The sequence below is a fragment of the Paralichthys olivaceus genome, chromosome 12 (assembly GCF_024713975.1).
Source record: "Paralichthys olivaceus isolate ysfri-2021 chromosome 12, ASM2471397v2, whole genome shotgun sequence".
Lineage (NCBI taxonomy): Eukaryota > Metazoa > Chordata > Actinopteri > Pleuronectiformes > Paralichthyidae > Paralichthys > Paralichthys olivaceus.
In genome coordinates, this window is record NC_091104.1 from 18720119 (window position 1) to 18738042 (window position 17924).

A 17924-nucleotide genomic window follows, 5' to 3' on the forward strand; every position below is an offset into this window, starting at 1 on the left:
CAGACGTCGATATTTACACACCAATTACCCACGATGCACACAAATCACAACAAATTACAAGCATTCTTCTAGTTTCTTGTAAAAAATATGCCGGCTTTCGTGGCAGCGCTTATTTCAAAGAGTGCATTTTAATTGTGTTTGCAAACATAATTTCATGCTCTTTTAGTCATCTGTATGTAATAATCAGTGCTGGGCCTCTGCAATTCAATGTGATCCTGTGGTTATTCCCTTTATTGCCGTATGTGCTGTATCCTCCGAGGACCAAAAACAGCGTCGGAATCTCCAGGGAGAGCAAAAAGTGAAATGATACGTTTTCATTTAGAAAGCCAAATGTCATCATCATGTCTCTGTCCCTTTTGCTTTCAGAGCGTCTGGTTGATGTGGTGAGCTGGCAGAGCAAGTAAGAACATGGGAGGGAGACATTTATCATCCTCTAGACTACAGAGCTGTAACTCTGCCTGCTTGGAAATCCTGCGGACAGTCAAAGGAAAGAAAAAAAAAAAAACTATGGTGATTGCATTACAAGGATGACATCGTTACAGACCCACTGCTTTGGTGCTGTAGTTTTGGGTGGTAAATTCATAGATGCATCACTTACAAATGAATCTAATAAGAATATGTCATTATGCATCTGTACGTCTTTGAGCCTGTCTAACTTTCCATGCTGTTTGACTCTCTGTCCGTTCACTAAACCGTCACACAGTCAAAACATCACGCTATGACCAGAATTTGAAGTTGTGACTCCGCTTCTCGCATGCCTGTCAAAAAATTACACCCTGCTTGTCAAATAGCGTGACAGGGCACATGTTACAGCGTTGTACATGTTTGCATTCAGCGTGTTACCATGGCAAGTAGATTCTTTTTGAAACTCTAGGCCCTCTTTCCAAAAATTTGATCCTTTGCCAACTTGCCACTCTCTTTCTAAAAGGTTTCTCGCGTATCTTTGCTTTTTTTTTTTTTTTCAGGACCTGTCTGAGCGGCCATGTCGCCTGACCTGAGATGCTCTCCTGTTGATTTTTTTTTTTTAGTCGAGCAAAGGCAGGAGTGAGCGAATGACTCATGCGTGGCCGAGATAATTTACAGAAGGCAAAGATAATTTTTTAAGTCTTATATCAAACCCAGCAAAGTGTCAAAGACATAAACTGAACTGAAGAACGCTCAATCCCTCCTGTACACATGACAGACAGTGATAAATTGATAGCTGAAGATAGCAGTGCCTGTTCTTGCTTTTTTCTAAAGGAATCTCTGTCACCATTCCACCGCTGCTTGGATTATGAACAGTTATTAATATCATATCCATTAGGATCAAGGAGGCCAAGTCCCCCATCCGTCTCTCCAAGTATCTGTTTAAGCTTCTGGTATCTGAGAATCCTTTCAAGTTTAGAGTCGCAGAGGAACCACTCTCAGGGTCATGGAGGTCAGAGCACTGTACGGTGTTTAAGTCTGGATGTCTGCACACTTGTGTGTCCTGACTTTCAATGGAAGTTTGGCATTTACAGTGTCTATAGTCTCTTTTTGTCTCCTTTACACACGAGCTGCAGTTTTTCAGTAATACTGAATAGATGAGGATCAATTAAACGGAGAATTTGTATTTCGGCAAAATGATTAAAGAAACAAATATGTCACTTCCTTCGAGGTAAGATTTACGCAAATAGAAAATTATATCTTCAGCATTCTAATCTATCTTGTCAATATGCTGAGAATACACTGCACACCAGGATGTAAAAACAACAACATTTTGCTAAATAATTATAGTGTCGATCAATGATCTTACTGTTGATATAAATGGTTTCACAACAGGAGGAGAGAAATGAATTTACAGCTAACTGGAAACAATTCGAACACTATCTAAAATACACACAAACTCAGTTCTTATGGTCATTCTGGGATGTAAGAAGTGGCCCCAGTGGCAAATTGTCATGTTGCAACCATGTCAAAACACACTAAACGTTTAAGAAATATTACATGCCCTGTGTAAATAGGAAATATCTATTTAGAAGCAGCCCACCTGCTGCCCCTCCGACACAGAGGGGTCTGCAGAGGACACGGTGGGGGGCATCACTTGTTGCCCTGATTGATGACCATAGGTCCCGCAGGAAGTAACCCCGCCACCATGAAGGAGTGTTTTCTGAACCCCAAGTGGTATCCGGGAAAACATGAGCGACTCCAGTCGGGGAGCGTGTGTTCTCATAGGCCGTCTTAATGTTTGGATTTACTGAGTCACTTGGGATTTCGCTGCAAACGGGGAAATGAATCAGTAACTAAAAAATAGAGTTCAGAGGCCATGCAAATTCCGCTGTGTGTCCTAAAACTTGCTACCAAGAGTATGACACCTCACTTGTGTTCCAGACCTATAGATTGAAGGACCTTAGCAGTGTACACTATGAATAAATTCCCATTTTATGGGACAATTTTTCAGACATCTCAGATAGACATGAATTATTATCTGTACAGTATCAAACAGGATCATATGAGACACATTTGATACTGCTATACACCTCTGAGCAAAGACTGGTCATTGTCATACATTAAATATCAAGCTGAAACTATGTAAATGTATTGTTAATATTTCCATTATTGAACTGTAAAAATTGAATACATTACGAAAAAGAATGCCACTATCTTCATCCGTCTATCATTTTCATTGAACCTATATTTGCATTTTTTCTGATTTACAGATATTTCAGTTAAGGATTATCTCCAACTGTCCCCGTAGCCAGATTGATAATAAAATCACAAAAAATCATCAAGAAAATCCCAATCTCACTATAGAAATGATTCCAAAGATTGACAATATATTTTCAATTGATTTGAAGTTAATTGAAGTGTATTTATTTGGAATAAAGTAGATTTTGTATTCACTCACAACTTTTTTCAATTCCTTTTTACACGTAGGTCATAATATTACGTTCAGGCTTTACTCTCACTCAAGCTTGACAGTAACACTGTGATTCATCATTTTAATGGTATTCTATCAATCGTCACACTTTTTTTTAGACAGCATTGAGAACTTTAAAGTTCTTTCAGTTTTTGCTGATCAGGTTTATTAGTGTTCAGACTAAACAGATGATCAATAACCTAATTGGATGACCCTCTGTTCACCTCAGTAAAATCCCAATCTACCTATTTCTTGATCTTCCATTAAGGTCAACTGCCCATGTGCAATGAAAACTACTGTGTACGACTGTGTGGTTTTGTGCTTATTAAAAGGGGAGGAAAACTACATTCATTATATTTTATATAATGAATCATTCTAAGTTACAAAAATAACATCATAAAATATTTTTCTCTCTGATTGCATCTACACTGAAGGCGCTGTTAAAAACCACAGATATGCCCAGTCCAACTCAACCAAACTAAATAGGCCTGTCACCAAACTGTATTTCACACATTCCCCCTGCATCAGTACAGGAGATGCAAAGTCTGTGAAGGATTGAAAATAAATAAAAGTTTTAAGAGCTTGAAGCTGCCCAGAAAGACACATCACAACCATAAAAAATAATCTAATTCATCTAATTTAAAAAAAGAAAAAGCTTTCATCAGGTTTATCAAGTTTGAATTTGTGACAAAATCCACTTTTCATTTTATTATTTGGGCTGTTGATATTAATAAGAAAAAAGAATTGTCAATTATTTACTACAATTTGTACGAGTTCTTATGATGAAACAAAATCTTTTCATCTACCCTCACAGATAAACGCAACATGGGAAAAATAGGGACGCGTCAAAATTGTCCAATTGTTTAAACGTCCGTTTTCTACAAAAAACAATGAATACAACATTAATATGATATATTATTTGAAAGCCTGTGCATTCTACAAAACGATGTAACTATATATAATATTTTAGGTAGTGTAATAACGCAAACTGTCATATAAAACCTCGTCATAGAGAAGAAAAGGGAGATCACAAAATACGCACAGTTCGGTGAGAATTCGAGCTGTGGACGATTTTCGTTAGGACGATGCCATCGAAACAAAAAGTTTAAGAGAAGAGAGAAGCTTTCAGGCCTGATGCCATTTCTACACGGTTACACACATTATCCGCCAGGCTGCATGGATTCAGCTGCTCTCTCCTGCACGATCAGCCCTCACGTTTCCATCATGGCACAGGTATCAATTACAGGTCAGATAGCATCGATAGAGGCACCCAGCATGTACGCATTGAGCACCGTGCAAATGTGGGGAGGTTACACCTGAGCAAAGAAGATTACTTTTTCCCACTTGTCAGATTTATTTTCTGCCATTAAGATTTAAATCCGACTGACAATCGTTTCCACATGAGACTGGCTAAATTTGGTTTATTCACTTAAATTAATGAGTGATCAAAATACGTTTTAGGCCATTTAAAGCTACACAGAGAGCAAAATGTCACTGCAAGTGCCAGGATGGAACCTCCAGTCTGATGAATGTTATATTTCAGTCATGTCCAGTGGAAGAAAGGCAGCTGGAATTGACTAAATTGCAGGTATAAAGGGGATTGGAGTACATTTCCTGTGCCCATGGTGCAGAAATGAAACTGGATGGTTTTGGGTTGAGGCCCTCGCTGTTTGCAACAAAACCCGAGAACAACCTAAAACTTAAATTCCACTTATTCCTCTATATCTTTCAACTTATATCAACATTTCAACACCAACTTCATTTGCAGAATTATGCAGAAATAACTTGCGCTACAAGACCATGTGGCATTTAAGAAAGCCTTTATTTTTTAATATTTACAATGGAATTATAAAAATATATAATTAAAGCTTTGGCAAATATTTTACATTTACACAATTTAGTTCTTTGTTCACATCGTTGAGTCACTGTAGGATCGAGATCATGGCCACATGTGAAATATAATGGCGGGTTACAGAACAGCCCTTGGTTTTGTAATAAAACATCGATGACAGGCTGAAAGGGCGAGAAGTGTATGTTTTTTTTTTTATCTCCATAAGAGAATATAGAGTCTAAAATCATGAAGTATTTCAATGGAGGGAGAAAAAACTATCAACCAATGAGGGGAGACACCGATACATCCATGCAAGCTTACATTCATAAGGCCACGATGGCCGATAAAGCCACAGTATACTGTATTCATAATGCATGTGAATAGGCCTGTGTTTGACTGTGAGTTACAGCACCCAGGGGTGGGGGTGGGGGGTATAGAGTTCAGACTTACTGTTGGAGATTGTTGAAATGAGTTCATTTAAAAGGGTCTGGTAATTAAGGTGGTGTAAGTCCCGGTTATGATGATGAGGTAGGGAGACTGAGTCCATGCACACTGTTCAAGTCTTCATGTTGCTGCTGCTGCTGCTGCTGCTGCTGCTGCTGCTTGCTCAGTGGACTGGGCGGTTTTCTGTCTCCTGCACAACACAGACGAGAAATGTAAGTGCACGAGTCCTGTGCACGCAACTGCACATTATTAACCTCTCAAAAAGCATCTAACGTGATTTTTTTTTCTCTGAAAGGTTTCAGTGCACAAACAGGGTCTTGTTTCCCCTCAATTCCTGTGCGTAAAAATGACATTGGGCCACTTGGCACACATGAAGCTGGCCAAGTCTGGAAGATCAATATTTAATAATTGACGTATAATTCGACTTTATTTGGGATTTGGCAAATGTTTACACTCTTCTGCGGAATTGCGTGTTGAACGGGAAAGGAGGAGGGGGAGGGACACCTCAGTCTGGCTCTAGGTCGATATGATAAAATACTAAAAGACGTGTTTATAGACTATAGTACTATAGTAATAATAATCTCTTTTTTTTCATTACATAGGGGATACAGTTTTTAAAAATCCATCACTGCTTTTAACATTAAGCTGCACCTCAAAGACACACACACCTTCTCGGGCCTGGTGGTGCTTGAAGGCCATCGATGAGTGGATCTCCCCCGCATGCATGCCCATCCCGCCGCCCGAGTGGGACAGGGCCTGGCTCTGCGGCTGCCAGTGGTGGTGTCCGGCGGCCACATAGCCGCCCGCCGACCCACTGTACACACCGTACTGGTTGGTGGGAGAGTAAGCACACGCCGAGACATAGCCGGACAACGTGGAGGAAGGCTGCAGGCAAACAGATAGGACAGAATAAGCACAAACCGCATCACTCCCCTGATGACTGTATGTGACAGTGTGGCCAACAGCAGTGATCCATAAAGATGGGGTCAAAGTGGTTTAGAGGTGGAGGGAAACAAAATGAGGAACAGCCTACACGGAGAGTCATTCTATTCTAATTTACCATGAATAAGACTAATTAGAGTTCATATAGAAATAAAGCTCCTCTAAGCCTTAATACAGAAACACGTATTTAATCAGAGGTAATAAAACTCTCATGAGACAGAGCTTATCTAACAGAGGTATGTGGCCTGACGTGACTTCTGTTTGAGGGTCTCTGATATGGAAACTTTTCACAGCTCTGCCACGAGAGCAATTATTTACTTCAGGCCTCAGCCCACATTGGCACCAAACATTTGGACTGTTTCCAATAAAGAAGAGAAAATGGCGTGGATACAGCAATGTGCAGTGTTCGTATAGAAACGTTGCAGGCAAAACAAATGTTCAAAGTTTCATTATCATTATCATTTTATTATTACCTGAGCGTATTTTATGTCGGCGTCAATGGCTGACTTGTCGATCCCGTTGACCGTGTGAGCCGCTGGGAAAGCTGCTCTGTTGACGCTACTCCACTCCTCCATTTTTGGTGGATATCCCTCCGTCCCAGCAATGGCTGATTCAGAAACAGTAACTCCATGTCAAACATGTATACAACGTAAAATGGATAAAATGTTTGAGTGTGTGGGGGGGAGGAAACAGTGCCGGCCCTTTTTAGATTGATAATAAATTATGAACAATTTACCAATTTTAAAATCATTACGCATTGATGTCCTGAGCTATTAAATATATTGCATTTTCACAATATAATGTTATGAGTCACTAAAGCAAATATAATATTTAAAATATATATTTTTTTGTTAGAATTATAACAATAATGTAGGTGCATAATTGCTTATTATGCTTGTGAATTAGAAAATTAGGCCTGAGTTTTAACTTCAGAAAAAGAAAATAGGTTAAAAGCACTACATTAAATGTATTATATAATATAATGTATTATTATTTTATTTAATAATTTATAATTATACTTGTGCAGGCGTATTATGTCCAATATTACCTTTAACATTTTATTGTCACATGTTTGCGTGAAATTAGTGAACAAGTGAAATATAAGCCATACCTCCACAAAGATAAGATTAAAGTGTTGACCTATTTAAATAATAAAAAAATATTATTTTGTTACATATTAGTACATGATTACAATTTCTATAATAAAAATACACTGGGCCTTGTGGCACAAAATTTGAATGGCCCATGGCGACTTAACAGTGACTTCAACAATTGTATACACTTGATAAAAACAGCGTGTAAAGATCAGAATGGCAAAGAGAAAATGGCTGTAAAAACTAGTTGAAGGATTAGAGGGATATAGCAGGTGAGCAAGGTGTTTGCTGACGCTTCATCCCATGAAAAGGCCCATTGACAGTGGCCTTATGCCTTCTGGCTAAATACTGAAACGAAGGCCTGTATTACTTCCAATGGGCATATTGTTCCTCCTGGAGCCAGGAGAGGTTGTGTGGAGTGAAATTCATCATGAAGAATAGGACAGTAATAACCAGCTTCAAGGATTTATTCAGATCTAAATTGAAAACTATGGGAGCTGCGGGTTTGCATGTTTGGCACAGAGACTCAGAGGCCTTAGATTTCTCACAGAGCACATAATGGCTGTGTTTTCCTCACCTGAAGGATCCATGAAGGCTCGTATGCCTAGGATGTTGCTGACGGTGTGCGCAGAAGGCCAGGCCCTGGATAAGCTCATATGCCCGGCCGTCACCGGTACTCCTGGAGGGCTGCTCATCTTTGGCGACATGGTGTTGGGGTAGGAATAAGGGTATATGTGGTTGTAGGAGAGGCCGGCCTGCGAGGACGCTTGCTTGCCGCCCTCGTACTGGTTGGGCTGCGAGAGATTCCCAATTTTGTTGCGTAAAATCCTGCTGATCGAACTCACCGACGGGACATTGTACTTGTCACAAACTCCGTCTGCCAAAAGCCTGTCCCGGATCTCCCACGCAAAGATCCCGGGGTCGTTTTGTTTGTATTCCCTGATATTCTTCACCACGTTAGGCGTCGTGACGCGCGGTTTGCTCCCGCCGATGGCACCGGGTAAGATGGAGCCCGTCTCGTTGTATCTCGCCAAAATCTTGCTCACGCAGCCGTGCGAGACTCGGAGCTGCCTGCTGATGTCGCAGGGCCTGATCCCGAGCTGAGCCAGCTCCACGATTCTCAACCGTATGGCGTTGGGCAGGGGTCGTCCATTGACGAACACGCCACCTAACTGGTTCACCTCTCCATAGGTTTGCTCTGCAGGAGAACAGATATTTGAAATGAGTAAACAAATAAATAAAATAAATAAATATCAAATTGTCCATGCACTCGTGACCTGACAAAAATATATTTTCATTAGGCAACTGCAAAGTCAGCCACAATGTGCTCCTGGTTTGCAACTTAAATTGCGGGTATTAAGTTGTTCAACACGTGCCAGCCTATACACAAGATAGCAACCTTTGTTTTTCCACTTTACACTAGTGTGTAAAGTGTGTGTGCTGGGTTTACCCTCCACCATTCCTGCGTACATAAAAACAACATAAAAAATGGCGAGCTTGAGGAATACACACCGGGAGCTCTTCAAAGAAACGCTGCACATAAGATAATTGTTGGTGTGTTTCCATAAGATTTAAGGCTTTACGCAGACAGCAGTCTCTGCTGAGTAGAGCAGGGAAAAACTCGATCATGAGATAAACTTGACAGACTGTCGCCGAAAGATCTTCTTCATTTGCACACAATGTGAACTTGGGGAGAAAAGGAAACACTAAACTGTTTTTACGCAGACACGTTTAGTCTGGATACGCTTCCATAAGCCCCCTGTCACTGAAGCATGCAGATGGTAACCCGGGCTTACCCATTTGCCAATGTGTTTCGAGATGCTGGGAGAATGTAGGTGCCCCTTCGAATGGCTTAATGCGTCCGAGAGAAGGCTGAGAAGGAAGGGGAACTTGTGGAGTGAGCCCCAGAGGAGGAACACGAGACCTCCCGAAATCTCTTCCCACTGCAGCGTAGCCCCTTCTGTTTTTTTTCTTTTTAAAAGCAAGTGAGAGGTACACAGCGGCGCCGAAGTGATCTTCATCCGATAAAAGCAAATTGAAGTTGTCCCGGGGAGTCCGGGAGTTTGCTGGAATTAATTTGACGCTTACTCCACGTCAATCTTCGCTGTTATACGCGGAGCCCGTGCCTCGGTCTCATTGGTCGTCCTGTGCTGGAAACAGCTGTCAGCCAATGCAAACCCCATCCGGTTGGAGCCGTGCTGCCCCCTTGATATATTTTTGCATAGGGGGAAGTGGCAGAAAGGGAAGCCTTTAATCCAATGTGCAGCCTTCTGGCGAGGACTGTGTGCATCAGGAGAAACGCACAAGGATGACAGAAGAGAGTTGCTCATGTTTTCAGCTCTAAATGAAACCCCAACCACTTTATTTACAGCTGACATAGAAATACTTCAGTGAGTTTGAAATGGAGTAGCATTAATTTGACATGAATTATTCAGTGAGAAGATATTACAAATAAATTGCACCAGTCACTGCAGCAAAGCTCTTTCATATTCATGCGTAATCAAATTTTTACGCATGAAATGTGGGTGAGCTTGTGGCGTGTGGTGTACCTTGTACATAAACTCAATAGTTGTGCACAACACAGTGAATTTAAGGGCATGAATGGTTCATGCTTCTAAAGGGCATTTTGAAAATAAGATTAATGCTACAGAAATGACCCAGCTTTGGAAGATACACGGTGCCATCTTTGGCTAAATAGTTTACATGCAAATCCCATAAAAATATGTATTTTCCCCTCAGTGACTATTTTTTTAAGCAGTTCTGTTTAGTCACAACACCATTTTTACCCAAATGGATTTATATTTCTGCATTTAGAGTGATGCTGGGGATGATGCGTAATTGAGTGATTTGACGATCAGAGCAGGAGACATGCACACTGGCAGCCCGAGTCTATTTCGTATAAGCCGGTGTGAGAGCATCAAACACGAGGAGGGCCTCGTGTAATCGATACCTCTGTGGATCGCTGCGCTCCCAGACTATGGGCCATATCGACTGGATTCCAGAGACGCGCATTATCACAGCATGTTTTGCGGAGTTTCCTGTGCAAGTTTAGAAGGTATCGTTTATACGCTCGCAAAACGTCACTTGTAAAAAGTTAACAGTCGACCCAATGGTAACAAGGTGCAGTGTCCTGAACCCCCCCCCTTCTCCCTCTCTATACCACCACCACCCCAGCACACCCCTCTCTGTCTCGCGGCCACTCCACCACCCAGACCTGGGAGCTGCAGGACACATGGAAAGCATCAGGTTTGGTCAGAGGAGTTTTCAGGTCGTCTTAAAGTTGGATGATGATCTTTTTTTATTGACAGAATAAATGGATCCTGTTTGCACGCAGGATGTCAATGCAGGAGGGCGTGATCTTATCTGATGCTGCTGAGCATGAACCATTGATTTCACATTACCCTTCCTTTTACTCTCTCTCTCTCTCTCTCTCTCTGTTTGTGTCAGGGTCGCTCACTCACTCTCTTGCTTGTGTACCTCTCCTCTCTGGCCTTCATGGCTGCCAGGACTCCCCTCATCTGGACAACTCTGGAATTACATGGTTTGGTCAGCACCCTGTCTCCCGCCTCTGAATTACGCGCTATATGTTGGAGGTAGGTAATGTTTCCATGTTAACATGTTTCCAATGCGAGAGATTAACTATTTAATTGCTCGTAACGAGTATTAGATTGAAAAAAATGTGTTGATTTACTTACATTAAATTAACAATTTTCATTCGCTATCAAACCCTGTCACTCATAATGAACCTTGCTCTTTTATACTTCTGCATGTTTTGAATATAAATATTTTATTAACATTCTTTTTTGTTAATGTAGCCTATTTGCCTCTTATACCTGCACTCTCCTTTGCAGGGTTGATAGATTAAAAATTAAAAAAATGAGCACAGCCTTTCGCTTATGACCAAGACATATTTTTATTTCAGATGCTTCAAAAGCAAAAATGTGCTTTGCAGCAGATTCGTTTTTCTAGAGCTCAGGCAGAAATAAACAGAATTAATCCAGCGGTGGTTTGGTTTTACTATTCGAGTCCTGATATATTTATCAAACTCTTTTTATAATTTGTTTTATATAAACTGTATTTTGACGGTATATATTTTTTTATTGCAGGATGATGGGGATATTAGAATAAAATAATTCTGAATAATCTACGGGGTTAGAAGAGACTATAGAGCCGTTATAGATTCTGTGCACATCAGGTGAGACTTTACAACTGTCTCCTCGGGTTTGTCATGTGTGACCAAACAACAACATTGTTTGAACGGTTCCCCTCATTCTCCAGGATGCAAAGTGTATTCACACAATATGAGCCCACATAAATACACTGCCACACAAACACAACACACAGCAGTATTTCTGTTTAAATGTAAAAGAGGGTGATTCCATTAATCGCTGACGTTTTCATCAGGGAGGCATGCTCTTCTTTCTCTTTTCTTTGAGGTGCAGGTTGATCAGGTCACTTCTGAACAACATGTCTGAATACATGTTTATTTTCTGACCACATCTCACACGAAACCTCATTATTTACTCTGATTATTGGACACGTTTATTTAGCCTTTTTATTTCGTGTTCCTGTGGTGGTTGTGTTGTCTAATGATCATAGATTACAGGTCTTATTTACTAGCTGGTTAAATTTTAAAGCTGAGAGAAGTTAATTTTTCTCTCTTTCATTAATAATAGTTATTCCTTGTCCCAAAATTCGAGTGCATGGATTATATATTTATTTTTGGTCAATCTGAATAATTCACGTAATGCCTCCTCTGAGTTCAAGCACAACATACTTTGTCGTGTATTTAAAAATATACAAAAATTATACAATTAAAATATACTAAATATACTAATTGATCTAGTTATAATATTAAATTATGCTTACTTCAGTTAGATGCTTTTTTGTATTGACGCAAGTGAAATATAAGGTTTTTCACTTCGTTTGGTCCTTGGCAAAGGTTTTCTTTCAAATGTAAATGTTATTTCCTTATTGGTGCTCTGTCGTGTAAGATAATATTTATACTCTGAGACAAATAGACAGAGGTCCTCAAGTCTCTTTTAAGATCACACACACGCACACGCATGCAAGCGCGCGCGCACACACACACACACACACACACACACACACACACACACACACACACACACACACACACACACACACACACACAACCATACATTAACTCATGCGATCGACACCTGATACTCGCAAGGTGCAACGACCCCCGTCGGTAAATATTGATGTTGGTTTTAAGTGTCATCACAGGATTCACTTCCTCAAGTGTGATTTGTCTTTAAAGACTTAGGGAGAATTTAAAGGCTCGATTTCTCATTGTCCGTGTGTGTGTGTGTGTGTGTGTGTGTGTGTGTGTGTGTGTGTGTTGCTAGAAATGATTATTCTAGTGATGCGTCAGGTGGAGTTACTGATATTTTCTTCATCAATTGCTTTGCAATTTAAATAGCTGGAATCAATAAATGATTGTGTGTGTGTGTTAATAATAGAATCACTGGCTTCTTGCACTGTTTATACTAAATTTGTAAAATATGCAGTAGCAGTAATGACAGTTTGCAGCAATTTGAACAAAGTCTTCTTGTCTCTCATTGGTTTAACACGATAATCATGTCCAGATAAACGTGTCTTTGCCATTATTTAACAAGAGACAGATATTTTTCTTTTGACATGGCTTCAATTTTCTTTTCACAAATGAGTGAACCGTTTGTTTGTGAGTTAAGTGATGTCAGGGCTCAGTGTGGAAATTATAATGCAAGGTCCAGATCTGCATGTATGTAGCACACCGGGACCAAAATGAGTCTATAAGTCTTATATTTCCATTACAGCACCAAAACAGTGCAGGTAAAAGCAAACTATATGTATTCGTGGCTGCTCCAGTGCAAACAAATGCAATTACTAAAAGTATGCAGCAGCGAATAAGGCCCTTGCCCATTTTTGTCTTTCATTTTTTATTCTAATATAACCCATAAATTAAACCTTAAAGTTTCCCATGTTGTCTGAAAGTTAATAAACCCTTCATTATGAGAAAAGAGGAGGGGGGTGATCATTGTTTATCCAGTTCAGAGCCAACCTAGCACAACCTAGCACAACCTGTAGGCCAAAGACACACACTGATTCTGGTTCACACACACACACACACACACCCTCTTCTACAAAAACGGTTTGTCCGCTCCTATCTGATCCAGAGGTGGTGATGTGTAGTCTCGTTGTGCTCCTGCCGCTGAGGTTCTACTAAAAAAGGAGGCTTGGATGCCAGGGACCTCAGTTCTTTTATAGCGACAGGAGCCACTGTGAGCTACAGAACACGCCTAATGAGGGCATGCAGCCGAGCCATGTGAGACACGCCAGCTTTTTACCAGGCTGGGTAATAGCTTGTGACCTTCACTGAACACACCTTGTGTGTCTTCATGTACCGAGCATGTACCTCTAATTGTTGCAATGAGGGAGACACATGAGGGTTTTGTCTGTACTTTGATTCTTTTTGGAGGAAAGGACAAATAATTAAACTATTCTTAATCTTCAACAGACAGGAAGTATTTGCCATTTGAGTTTTTTATGAAATGGGAAATACATACTTGACATACAAGCAGTTATTACATCTAAAAGAATATTATTGCTGGCAAAACGTTACAGTTAGTATAAACATCTATTTCTCCATCATTTACCCATTACAATAGCACGTCATCCGACAAAAAACCTACTGGTTTCACTTTGTTTTAGATTCATTCCATTGAACGTCCTTGGGAACTCATGACACATTTGTTGTGTGTTGGGGACGATTCTGGTTCTAATTTAAAGTGGAAACATGTTTTGGAAAATAAAACAAACTGTTTTCTTTCTGCTGCTGTGACTCAAGAAACTGTCATCGCAAAATATGAACAGCAGACGTGTGTGTTAGGATTCAGAGTCTCATCTCTGAGGTGGCATTATAAGGATTTAGGGTCCTTTTTACTGATGGAGACTCCCTGTGAGCTCTTAATGCAGTTTGTGTTTGTTTGTCACTTCTTTGGAAACGCTTACAATTTGACTTTGGATGAGCATTCTCTCTTATTAATTGACCAAGAGGATCAATGATCAAACATCCGTCCACACTGGCATTCAGGTTTCCCCCTCTGGTTTCTTCACACCGGGGTCATCATGCTCCATTGATGATTTATAAAACTAACATTATTGTGAAGGTATGATTATGGGCCATAAGAGGAATTATAACCTGCACCATGCAACATCTTTATCTTATGGACAACTGGGAATTTAACCTGATGCCCCATTCGAAAAGACAATAAACTCTGAAGGGAAGAGATTAAATCATTTCAGTTTGAATCGGACATCTTTCCTCCACCTCTTCTTTTGCTGCAGCACCATATGATGTTGACAATAAACTCTGAAGAATGTCACTTAAACTATAAATAATGTTATTAAACCAGGTCAAACGCATACCTCCTCCAAAGCTGATTGTCTATTTAATCACTATATTGCATATACATGTACTGAGATCAGTTACATCTGGATCCTTGGATCTGTGTTGGCACCAAATTGCACCTGTTCTTAGATATTAGCTTTCTACACATGTCTGATATGTGTCTTCGTTATTTCTTGACAAAGTCATTAAAATGTTGAAAAATGCCTAATCATGCAATGTTTAAGAAAGTGAAAATTAATCTCTGGATTCAACCACTTTATCAAATCTGCTCCGGGTTCTTCTGTGGCCGGTAAATCGGTAGAGTCGTTTTTTGCATTGTCCTGCAAACAGCAAGGAAATAAATATATATCCTCCTCTGTGGAGGTAGCTGTAAGACTTCCACTCGTATTATATAGCTCATATTACAGTAGCTATTTCTACTGGAACAATGGGGTTTAATGCTCAATAGTAGCTTGTATGGCTGAATAAGAGGCTGCACTTATCACGATGCACTTCATTAGGATCAAACCTGTGACATCGTAGTGGAGGCAGTAACAATAATTCCAGTGAGATGACAACCTCCTCTGGAGAAGATAAGTTGAAAGTACACACATGTTAAGCATCTGCTATCAGACTAATAAAGATTCAAAGTGTGACCAATCTCTTTATCAGACATGGATTTAATTTTCCACCATTTAGATAAAGATCCAGGGGTCAGAATGTGATGCACATTACACTGAAGTGAAACATGATTGTATAATACTTCCCACTGATAAAGATCCAGAAGAAAAATGTAACATACAATGTTACCGTGTATTGTTCCTGAATAACGGATTTCAACTGAATCATTTCAGTTTGTAGGAATCAGTAGCTGTCATAACTTATTACTTTTACAATTACAATTATCAGCTGGTATACAAAAACTACATAACAATGATTCCTAAGATTCTGTAATCAAACCCTTATGACAAAAGTCAAGGCTTGTTATCTTACCATACACTTTAATGTAAATTATATGAATAAAGAGAAAACAACCAAATATATAGAACTTGGATAAAAACAATTTATTTATTTTTTACATAGAATATAAAAAAATGCAGTTCTTTATCTATATTTATAAAAATGGTTTGGATCATTGCAAAAGTCTAAAAAAAAAAACAATAATAACCATAAACTACTATTTGTTATGGACAAACTATGGAATGAACCCATTCTAAAAAATCATTTTACTATGTTGTCTACTCTGTAAATTCTGTAGTTTTCATTTTGCAAAGATAAATACAGCTAAAACCACATTGCATTATAGTAAAGCAATGTGGAAGTGGAAGGTAGAGCTCCCTCTCTGGCAGTAAACAGAATAGATCTGAATGCTGATAAGGTGATAGATCATTTCTTACTTGGAGCCAGAACGTGAGTACATGTTTTTTTTCCATGTACATTATATAATGTATATATATATATAATGTGTGCTGTTACAGTTTTATCACCATTTTAAGGTCAACCACCCATCGTGAACCACAGACATGATGTCATCATGAGTCCTGGGGGTCATGATGACAACATAATGTTGAGTCTGGTTGGTTAAAACATTTGAGGGGATGGAACACAGATCACAACACCTGCAGCAGAGACTGAATCACATTAACTTTATAGACTACTGAGAGAAGGGAAAATCACTTTTTAATGAAGTGGACTTTCTGACATGGCGGCATAACTGCTCATTTGTTTTCTCACTACATCATTAGCCCTGATGCTCACAGTCTATCCAGCCTGTTCATAACTGAGAGCTTTTCTAGCCTTTTATTAAACGCACCTTTTTTAACGCTCCCATGCTTGGTGGATGTTTGTAAGCGGGGCCTCGCTGAGCTATGTCTGTTGTCAATTAAGAGGAGAAACCTTAATTACTTTTGGAGCACTTCAGACTCCATCCAGGGCTGCTGCCGAGTCAAGCCTGCCCTACTTGGAAATCAGCCCAGACAGTCGAAAACAGCGGGTCACGTGGAAATTGACTGTGACCTTGTATTTTTCAATTTCACAATTCTACTGTTATGTTTATGATTAACATTTGACTTTTAGTTCTTTCCTTTTCACTAATTGCCTCTTCTCCCAGATTAAACCTTGATTAGCTTTTAATGACTTTCTTGACTGAGAGCTTTGAAGCACCTGTAATAATAATAATAACCAGTGATTTCTGAAATGATCCACTTTAAACTGTAAATCCTGTCGCGTGTCATGAATTGCAGTTGTGGTGTAGTCCTTTGCATCTAAGCTTAAGAATGCCAGATCCGCGATGGAAAATTCTGCGTGGGGGACGTTCAAGGCCTTCAATTGGAGGCGGTGTGATATCGTTTTCCGCCAAACCAGAAATCAAGGCCTCGGACGGGCCTTTCTTATGTCAGGGATAGGGGTGCTGTATGTTTTCTGACAGTTGTTCCTTTTAAGATTAATGGTCTTATGAAAACCGTGTGTCTTCCTCCAGGAGCCAAGCTCAATATCAGTCAATGTTACCAGCACTATCGTGCCGTCCTGACAAAGGACTCCCAAAGACAGATTGAGTATTCATGTCACAACAATGGGGAAAATCACGATCAGTGTTTTTATGTGTGTGTTCATGAAGAGGACAAGGAGGATTTCTTACTTACGGGTCAAATCACATGCAAGCTAATTAATGTCATGGTGTTTTGAAAGACTGTTATGCTACAAATGATAATAACGCAGCTGAAATATAAGGTCATAGATTTAGAAAAACACACCAGCTCTTCCCTGTCTGCAGTGTGTGAGGTGCAGGGATCTATCCTTGTACTTGTATCAGTGCACTGACCTCACTGAACCACAGCCAGATGCTCATAAATACATTCCCTTATTTCTACCCTTGTGTGGATGCCAGTTGGGCCGGGAAGTGGGTTTGTTTTGGGTGTTCTCAGTATATTCCAGCCAGCGCCGCACTTTCACGTGCTTCACAAGAGAGCCGCGCTGAGTCTCCTGAAATGCATTTATGTATTCCTGCCTGTGGTCGTCTGACACGGCGGCGATCTGTTGAAAGCTGCACAACTCCGGCCCAGTGTCTGCACAATGGGGACTTGTTTGTCCCGATACCTCGGGATTAATCAAGTGGACGTCTCCCCCTGGGTGAATTGTATTGCCTTACAGTGGGAGTCCAGAGTCCAGAGTGTAAACGTGAAAACCGAGTTAGGGCTGCCTCCACCGATGTCAGAAACTCAGCCCACATGATTATTTTTTGGTCACATCTGCACACATTCCCTTTCAGCTTTCAAAAATATGCATGTGTGTCTTGCAGTGTGCGGATACTCCATGTCTCTCATCAGCTTTCTGTTTTTA

General features: G+C 40.1%; 1 protein-coding gene and 1 long non-coding RNA gene across 2 annotated transcripts in view; one reads left to right on the forward strand and one right to left on the reverse strand.

The window, feature by feature from the left end:
• LOC138412383 (uncharacterized) overlaps positions 1 to 4549 on the forward strand; it is a 49269-nt gene extending 44720 nt beyond the window's left edge. The window contains exon 3 of the long non-coding RNA XR_011244788.1: positions 367 to 4549. This is a non-coding gene — a long non-coding RNA (uncharacterized lncRNA). The remainder of the gene's footprint in view (positions 1 to 366) is intronic.
• Positions 4550 to 4681: 132 nt separating this feature from the next.
• On the reverse strand, positions 4682 to 9297 carry pax1a (paired box 1a). Its single transcript, XM_020084808.2, has 5 exons — positions 8986 to 9297; positions 7767 to 8387; positions 6569 to 6702; positions 5822 to 6038; positions 4682 to 5343 (listed from the first exon to the last, which is right to left on the reverse strand). Exons 1-5 carry the CDS (start codon positions 8987 to 8989, stop codon positions 5225 to 5227), a joined length of 1095 nt encoding a protein of 364 aa, XP_019940367.2. The 5' UTR covers positions 8990 to 9297; the 3' UTR covers positions 4682 to 5224.
• Positions 9298 to 17924: the final 8627 nt, after the last annotated feature.

Excerpts from the sequence above, each read along its gene's own strand:
- pax1a (XM_020084808.2), bottom strand. Across the intron at positions 6,703-7,766 it reads AGCCTTCATGGATCCTTCAG|CCATTGCTGGGACGGAGGGA; the intron begins GTGAGGAAAACA and ends TTTCTGAATCAG. Across the intron at positions 6,039-6,568 it reads CCGACATAAAATACGCTCAG|CCTTCCTCCACGTTGTCCGG; the intron begins GTAATAATAAAA and ends GTTTGCCTGCAG.